The following is a 10,000-nucleotide window of genomic DNA, read 5'->3' as shown; positions in this document are numbered from 1 at the left end:
AAGAAAATACTCGAGGTAATAAACAATAAAAACCTTATATTATTAAATGTAGATGAGAAATGCAAAGGAACATATACATGGGAGAGAGGTGATCAAAGAAGTGCCATAGACTTGGTGTTGGTTAATAAAGAAATGTATGAATACTTCAATGAGATGAACATAGATGAAGAAAAAGATAAAGTAGATATATCTGACCATAATCTGATTGAGGTAGAGGTCAGCGTAAAAGCGAAGATAGAAAACTACAAAAAAGGATTTTGGAAAGAAAGTATGTATTACAAAACAGACGAAGAAAGTCTTAGGGAATACAGGGAAGAATTAAAAAATAATCTAGAGAGCAGAGAAATCACAAGGATGGATGAATATGATGAAGTTGTAGAAGAAGCAGCAAAAAGAAAGCTACAAGCAAAGTACAGACGGAGAACAACTGGAGAAGAGAAAGCAAAGATAGAACCAGAGTGGATGACAAATGAAATCAGAGAGGAAATAAAAAAGAGAAAAAAAACTTAACAGAGAAAAACGATGCCTGACAGGAGCAGAAAGGGAAAGAGCATTTCTGCTGTTTAAACAACAAAAAGAGAGAACGCAGGTTATAATAAAGGAAGCAATGTGGGAAAATGAAAAGAAGAAGGCTAATGAAGTAAGGAAGGATAGGAACAAGATTTTCAAAAATATTGACAAACTAAAAGGGAAAAAGGAAAAGGAAGAAATACAATTATATGACGAAAATGGAGAAAAACTATCCAAAGAAGTAGCAGAGGAACAAATAGATAGGTTCTGGGGGGAAAACATTTATAAAATGCACGAAAATAAAATGAAAGAGGTATGGAATAGTGAAGAAAGACAAAGTTATATAGAAAAATTAAAGGAAATAGAAAAAGAAGAAAATTCATTGGGACACTCATTCCCAATAGAAATAAGAGAGCATATGGATATGATATCACCAATAACAAGAAAGATAACCCCAATGAATATTCCCAAGTTAACAGAGGATAAAGTTAAGAAAATTTTAAGAAAAATGAAAAATAAAAAGGCAGCAGGTCCAGATGAACTGAAACCAGAATTATATAAAACTATAGCTAATGACAGCAAATGTTTGGAAATCATTACAAAGTGCCTTCAAAATGAAACGAAGGAGAAGAACAAGCCCGAAAAGTGGAAAAAGTCTAAAACGAAAATGATAAAAAAGGTAAAGAAACCCACAGTAAAAGATCTAAGACCGATTGCCCTTACAAATGCCTCATACAAAATATTTATGGCCCTCATGAAAAATGAAATAGAAGAACACCTTGAGAGAAATATGGAGATGAAAGAAACGCAAGCCGGGTTCACAAAAGGAGGAAGAGTAGAAGACAACATATTCATTTTACAATACTGTGTAGAAGAAAGCTACAAAAGGAAGGAAAGTTTAATAGTAATTTCAATAGATTTCAAGAAAGCATATGACTCAATAAAGAGGGAAAAAATAATAGAAATTATGAAAGAATATAGAATACACCCAAATGTAATAGACACAGTGGAAAAAATCTACGAATGAGACAAAACAAAAATAAACATAGGATATGAATTAGATAAAGAATTTGAAGTAACGAGTGGGATAAAACAGGGATGTACGGGGTCAACTACTCTATTTAAACTAATTACATATAAAATAATAAATGAATTAGAAAAAAGGAAAAGGCTTTGAAAACGAAATAATAAAAATTAGGGCATTGTTCTTTGCAGATGACGGTCTAATTATAGCAAAAAATATAGTAGATGCAGAAGCAAACATAAAAATACTAGTAGAAATATGTAGAGAATGTGGGCTAGAAATAAACAAGAATAAGAGTCATATAATCATATATAATATGAAAGAAAAACCGGAAGAAATAGAGGGTATTAAAGTAACAGATAGCATAAAATACTTAGGAATAGAGATAGAAGGGAAAAGAAATATGTTCAAAAAACAAAAGAAGAAAATGATGGAAAAGGCAGAAAAGCTAGCTAACCTAACCTACTCAATCATTGCGAAAAGCTGCCACAAAATACTAATAGGAAAAACATATTGGAAAAATGTAGCCTTACCCGGAATACTGTATGGCACGGCAGTAATGAACATAACAGAAAGTGAAATAAAACGATTACAGCAGATTGAAAACGGAGTAGGGAGAAAAATTTTGGGAGCACCATCATATGCAGCAGTAGCAACACTACGGGGAGAGATAGGAATGTCCGAAATGAAAACTAGGATAGCAGGAGGAAGGCTAAGGTTTGTGAAAGGGATAGAAGAGGGGAGAAATGATTTGCTGAAGACAATTCTGGAAGAAATGAAAGAAAATGAAAATAACAGGTGGATGAAAGAAACTAAGAAATGGATTAAAGATATGGAAATGAACGATAGAACTTTTAGAAGAATGGGAAGAGAAGAGCTTAAGGCCAAAATTAGAGAAGTAGATGGTAAAAAGTGGAGGGATGAGATAAAAGAGAAAAATAGTTTAGAAATATATGAACAAGAAAAAGGGCAAATAGGAGAAGAAATGTTTTATGACAACAAACCTAATTCTATTATTATGTACAGAGCTAGGGCCAACTGTTTGAAATTAAACGATAGGAAAAGACATGAAGCGGGAGGTAGGGTAGAATGCAAACTATGTGGGGCAGTTAATGAAGACCTCGCCCACTTTATTCTTGAATGTCCAGACCTCAGCGACGAAAGAAGAAAAATAGTGGAATTGCAACAGCCGTATGAAGAAGAAAAGAAGAAGATAATAGGAAACGTGCTGTTCAAGAAAGAAGGAATAGAGAAAAGAAAAGAATATATCTATCAAATGTGGAAAAAAAGAGAGAAGAAAATAGAAGAATTAGAATAAAGAAGAAACCAAAGGAGGTGCCGATGGAAAGGCAAATCCCTCCGCCCAACAACAAGAACAAGAACAAGTGGTGAGAGACCGGTAGATGTGTGTTGAATAAGAGCTGGTGATAAGTTGTAGTTTTGTGTAAGAGGGCCAAATAGAAGAGTGGTAGAAAGGGCATTAATGGACTGTGTAGATAACAAGAAGGTTGTTTGTAGTATTGAAAGAGGTGCAATGTTTAGGGGTATGGCTAATGGTATATAGTATATGATCATTTTTGTATGAAAGAAAATTAGTGTCAGCAAAAGAATGGGAAAATAGAGTGGGGAGATGTAAAAGGCAATTAGTGACGGTTGAAGAGTTAAAAAAAAAGCAGGTAATAAAGTCAGTATCAAGATAGGTTACAACTGGCCTATCACAAGGTGAAAGCGAGAGAAATGGTGATATAGAGGGTTGTTGGAAGCAGCATGAGGAAGGGTAGTGAAGATGGAAGTGGAAGAGAAAGAAGGCAAATAATGAATGGCTGCAGATTAATAATTTAGAGGCTGACTGGAGGTGGGGTCAGGGATTGGGTCATTGGTATGAAGAGTAAAGAAGGGTGGATTGAAAAATGAAGAGTGTGAAAGATGAAAAGGGAAGATTTCATTAAATAAGAGGAGGCAAGGAAAATGCAGGCTGGATATTTTGAAAGGATACTGAACGTTGGTGATAATAGAGAGGCAGATTTAATTGCTGTTGCAGGTGTTGAGGGACCAGTGATTGGAGATGAGAAAGAGAGAGAGAGATTGCAAGAGAGGAAGTGAGAGCACTATATGAAAAGAGAGCAGATAAAGCACCTAGTATGGATGGGGTGAGGGCCGAGATGTTAAAGGAAAGTGGTATGACTTTTCTTGAGTGTTTGTTGAGATTGTTTAAGACGATCTATTATGTTTTATGTTGTCAATGGTACCAGTGGACTGTGTGTGTGTGTGTGTGTGTGTATGATCCTGCTTTACAAATGTAAACGAGCTGTAAATGTATGATATATTGCTAATTACCATTAGTAAGGATAAAACAAGAGGATGCAATTTTAGAAGTACAGGGTGGTTTTAGAAGAGCAATGTGTGATAACACCATGGTTGTTTAATTTGTTTGCTGATGGAGTTGTGAATGCTTGAGTGCTTGGTCGAGGATTGAAACTGACAGATAGGTGTGGGGAGGGAATCAGTTGTTGTTTGCGATGATATTGTATTAGTTGCAGACTTGGAGGAGAAGCAAGGTCGATTGGTGACAAAGTTTGGGAGTATGTGCGAGAGAAGGAAATTGAGAGTTCATGTGGATAAGAGCAAGGAAGAGGGAGGGTGGTGCTGGGTTGAATGTCGTATTAAATGGAGAGTTACCTAAAGTACATCAGTTTAAATACATTAGGTCTGTTGTTGCTTCAAATGGTGGATTTGAAGCAATGCACATCAGAGAGTAAATGAAGGATGTAAAGTGTTCGGGGCGTCTGAAGGTAGTGGTAACGAATAGAGGGTTAAGACTGAATGTAAAGAATCCTCTCTGAGTCAGTGACTGTACCAACTGCAATGTATGGATTGGAGGTGTGGGAAATGAAAGTGATGGAGAAACAGATTTTATGTGTTCGAGATGAAGTGTCTGAGGAGTATGGCAGGTGTATCTTGATTAGATAGGGTTAGGAATGAAGTGTGATGTGAGAACGGGTGCAAGAAACGAATTAGCAGCTAGAGTGGATGTGTTGAAGAAGGTGATGAATGCAAGAGTTGATGGGCGGAGGGCAAGGGTTGGGGGAGAGTAGTAGTTAGTGCTGGGAGGGGTTACAATAGTGGGAGAACCGGGTAAATTAAGTATGGACGAAGTTGAATATAATCCCATTCGTCCCTAATTATATTATTATAACTATTCTAATTTATAGTTATATGGTAATTCAATATCGATTAATCAGTATTATATTTTTTTTTTTTTTGTCAGTGAACCCAAACCATAATTACATAGTATAGGCCCACTTATTGTGTTATTCAATCTGACAATGTAAAAGAAAAGTTATTTGCTAAAATAAGATTTTTCCCGACTGTAAAACCATATTCATACACAATTCACGAGTCAAATTAACATAACATTTTCTTTAGACGTCCTATCAACAATTGATATGTAGTAATTCATCAAGAAAGTATTTTAGGGATCACTTGTCTATATGAAGGCTGTCAATCATCATTTAGTAATTACAAATCATATTACTTTATACTCTCCCTTAGGTTACATTACGCAAGGTTATGCTTGATGTATTCAGTATTATTTTGGTCTCGTTGAGTGTTTTTTTTTTATGAAGATACTGTTTACAATGAAGTAAGGAAATGTTGGGCACCACAAACGTAAAAGCATAACATAATGCTTAGAATATTTACATAGAAGAATTTTTAAGGATTCTTTGTTAATAAAAATGAGATACTTTCTATAAAGCATCGTTCTATAACGATATCGTCAACTAGCTTAGTCGAGCATCGTGTCGCTCAGGTGAAAGCAAAGCAGATTAGGAAAGATACCTGCATTCAGTTTATACAAAACACATTTATTATTGCTTTAATTGCTACCTTGGCTTGGACACATGTTGATTCGATGTTGTCGCCGAATAAGCTTTGGTTCCAATTGTTATTTCTTAGTTAACAAGCAAATGTATACCGGTATAGAAGGTTAAAATTGACAATATAGTTGATAAGAGACATAATTTCAATAGTTATATTCATTTATTTAGATTATAAAAATCTTACTCCAAACCTTTCCTAGGATAGGAACTTGAAGCAGCATGAAAACTACTAATAATATTATACTTCGAAATGTTATATAAAAAAAAGTAGGCATAATTCTTCAGTTATCAAATTTTGAAAACTACCTATACATGAGTACAATCATATATGCATGCAATAATCATCAATACATATGCACATACACAAAAAGAGATGGTGTTTTTATCAGGAGGTAAAACTTGCTAAATAATCTACACAAATATCAAACTTTTAAGTTTACGCAATTACTGTATACCTGTAAAAAAATGCACGATATCCGCAATATTATTATTATTATTACTTGCTAAGCTACAAACCTAGTTGGAAAAGCAGAATGCTATAAGCCCAGGGGCCCCAACAGGGAAAAAGTCCAGTGGGGAAAGGAAACCAGGAAAAATGAAACATTTTAAGAACAGCAACAACATTAAAATAAATATTTCCTATATATAAACTATAAAACTTTAAAAAAAAAAAAAAAAAAAAAAAAAAGAGAAATTAGAAAGAATAGTGTGCCCGAATGTACCCTCAAGTAAGAGAACTCTAACCCAAGAAAGTGGAAGACCATGCCTGAATTGCGATTTAGACTAGAGAAATATAACTCATTTAATCTACGTCTCTTCTTGGGATTTTCATTCAAAGTTGTGAATATATTATTACAAACGTTGGTATAAAGGCGTCCTTTCAAACTGGATTATAGATCTCCTCTGAATAGGAGGTAACATTTTTCCAAAGATTATTATATTTTCTAATATTACAATATGACGAATAATTTTATCCATCTTATAATTCCTATCACTCCCTTTTTATTGAAAATGCCATTTATAAATTATTCATTGCTTTCACATTACTTCAAACTATCGCTGACATTTTGTAAAATGAACATAAACTCTTAAAAATGGTATAAGTCTCCAACTCAGTATACTAAGATAGGATCAAATGGTTTGATACATTTTTGCGCTGATACCAGAAAGCGTTACTTTTGAAATTGACTAACACTAAAAGCGTAAATGCTTATTAAATCCTCCTTTTAATTGAAAATCAAATCCCTAATGCAACCTAATTTGAAATGAAAATAAACCTTTCGGTACATAACGAAGTGATTAAAATGTTTTAAAATTATATCAATTAGTTTAACGTGTAATGTTTATTTAGGAACTGTGGGTAAATACCCGCATTTGAATTTATAATTCGTCGTGACAAATTGAGTTAGTGTTCAAGTAATAAACCGGTGAAGGTGATAGTTTTCAAGTTTTCGATAATTTGTCAATTATTTGTCCATCCCAAAATACTAAGAAAAGTAGAAAGTAAAACCTTCCTTTGCATATTTCAAATAAAGTTTACTTGATAATGAAAAATAGACGAATCATTTTTTTTAATTGAAGAGTGACACCAGACAATCAAAAGTATAAAACGTTCGCAAACGCTGACCAAATGGCCACTTTTCCGACGCGATTTTGAAAATATTTTCATCTAGCATATCATGCTGATGAAATTTATATATATTAGAGAAATTTGCAAAGCTTTGAAACCTCAAGAATTATCTCGAAAAACTATTTACGAAATCAAATTGATGATAAACAAATTAAGTTGGCCCCAGATTTGTTGACAGACAGCGCCAGACCTGAATCTAGATCATTTAAAGATGCTAAACAAAGTTTAAGACATCGCCAGAAGTTAGATATTGCATTTAATGTTAACCTTCGCGTCTACATTGAGACATTTTAAAGACACGAGCAAATATATTATGGTAGATCGGTAGAACATTAATTTATGAAATACAATGAGCATATCATGTTGTTTTGGTAAACCTTCGAAGATGTTGCATGTACATACACTATGAAACAATTTTTACCCGTAAAATGAATAGCAAGCGATGGTTCATAATGGGCAAATAATTTTAATAACTATGATGGTACTTACACGAGACGCCATCTTTGTTTCAGATTTCGGTGGACTTGAAGAAACACTTGAACTACAGTATGAGAAACTCGACCTTTGACCTCATAAGATGAATCTCCTTTGAGAAGTCCTATGCGACTGAGTCATCCAAAGTAAGGACAAAAAGAAAGGTTCCTTCTAATCCTTTAGGGTGGGGTGAAGACTTGGAGGGAAAATATTAATCCTCCTAAGGTGGAGACCATGACCTTGGTAGGATTAGAATACGGGGGATTTACATCCTTCCCCAAAATTCCCCACCGACCAACGGATCCTTTTATAATCCAGCCATTTTAGGAGTGAACTCGAAGCTCATTAGCGGCGGTGCCAGTTCTCTTGGGTCATTTTCAAAGCACACCTGGCTTGACCGTTTTAATCTATGGGGAGACAAGACAAGGGAAAAAAGGTCATTTAAAAAGTCATTCACCCAGATTTGAAGGTCTAAGAATATAATCCTTTAATTTGATACTCTCTTTATATTGTTTCCTTCACTTTCTTGGTTTTCAACCACGTGGTGAGAACAAAGTTGAAACTCTTAGACACAACAAAGAGCAAAATTGTTATAAAAAGATTATCTCACTAACAGAAATAATCTTAATTTTGATATCAAATAAAGTCATTTCTCAATTCTGATTGATTATTAAAAGACAGGATTCTTTACAAAGGATTTAATTAACTGAGTTTAAGTTTAATATAATGTATTGTTTTAGAATTTATCTAATTAATGGGTGAAAATTTTGTACAACAAAGGTTCAGTTATCAAACGTGGTTATGGTGACTCTTCGTCAGATGAAGTTAGTTCCATCACAAAAGATTCAATGAATTAGTTAATACAGACGTCATTTTCATGTCTTCCTTTATAATATTATCAGTATGATTAATAGCCTTGACCCTAAGCAATTGGCTTAACTTTATAGATAAATCATTTATCATTAGCCTTGTACTTAGAGAACTTTTCTATTCCTTGCCAACCTTCCTGTTACTTCCCGTCATATATGAATCTTATCTTTCATTACTAAATATAGAAAACATATCTACTCCCATGAGAGCAAAGATATCTACAAACAAAACTGTTTATATGAATTTTTGATTTACAGTCTTTTCCCTCAACTAGAAATTTGACTGTATCATCCAACAACAAAAAAATATAACCAATATCAAGTAAGGGTAAATATGATTAGAATGTATAAATGGTGTTTATGATTATTATTATTATTATTATTATTATTATTATTATTATTATTATTATTATTATTATTATTATTATTATTATTAGCAATTCAGAAAAATATCTTTCAATTTTGATTGTCTCATCTACAGTGGAATTTCAAATTTGTAAAAGGTTTTGTTGTTATCGGAATGAACTACTTAAAGAAAAAATCTAATGATTGTATATATATATATATATATATATATATATATATATATATATATATATATATATATATACATAATATATATATATATATATATATATATATATATATATATATATATACATATATATATATACGTATATATATATATATATAAATATATATATATATATATATATATATATATATATATATATATATATATATATATATGTATATATATATATGTATATACATATATATATATATATATATATATATATGTATATATATGTATAATATATGTATATATATATATATATATATATATATATATATATATATATATATATATATATATATATATATATGTATATGTATATGTATATGAATATGTATATGAATATGTATATATATATATATATATATATATATATATATATATATATATATATGAATATGTATATATATATGTATATGAATATGTATATATATGTATATATATATATATATATATATATACATATATATATATATATATATACATATATATATATATATATATATATATATATATATATATATACATATATATATATATACACATATATATACATACATACATATATATATATATATATATATATATATATATATATACATATATATATACATACATATATACATATATATATATATATATATATATATATATATATATATATATATATATATATATATATATATATATACATATATATAGTTATTTTTGAATAATTTCCAATTCATATTGATAGATTTGTGTCAGTATGAAATTATATAAAGTTTTATGTCATTCTGATCAATACGACAGTCAATTTGAGAGTCAAGATGTGGGGAGTCATTAAAATTTTAAAACAAAATAATTAAGCTCTTCGTGGAAATAGTACCGTGACTGTTGAGAAGATAAGTACTAAGTATTTTTTCCTTAAATTAGAAGTCATTTGTTTTCTAATATTTAACCAAAGACTTAACTATTTTGATATCGAAACAATAGGCAAACTACCTATCTGGCTATATTAACTGTTGTTGGTAAACAAGCCTTTAAAAACACAAT

General features: G+C 31.2%; 2 protein-coding genes across 2 annotated transcripts in view; one reads left to right on the top strand and one right to left on the bottom strand.

The window, feature by feature from the left end:
- LOC137630918 (uncharacterized) overlaps positions 1 to 10,000 on the bottom strand; it is a 619,361-nt gene that overhangs the window by 117,641 nt on the left and 491,720 nt on the right. The window lies entirely within an intron of this gene.
- On the top strand, positions 1,751 to 5,112 carry LOC137630900 (golgin subfamily A member 6-like protein 6). The gene is made up of 2 exons (XM_068362437.1): positions 1,751 to 2,829; positions 5,087 to 5,112. Exons 1-2 carry the CDS (start codon positions 1,851 to 1,853, stop codon positions 5,110 to 5,112), a joined length of 1,005 nt encoding a protein of 334 aa, XP_068218538.1. The 5' UTR covers positions 1,751 to 1,850.

Source organism: Palaemon carinicauda, chromosome 39, assembly GCF_036898095.1.
Source record: "Palaemon carinicauda isolate YSFRI2023 chromosome 39, ASM3689809v2, whole genome shotgun sequence".
NCBI classification, from domain to species: Eukaryota; Metazoa; Arthropoda; class Malacostraca; order Decapoda; family Palaemonidae; genus Palaemon; species Palaemon carinicauda.
The sequence above is the reverse complement of the archived record's forward strand: the minus strand, read 5'-3'. Positions and strand labels throughout refer to the sequence as shown.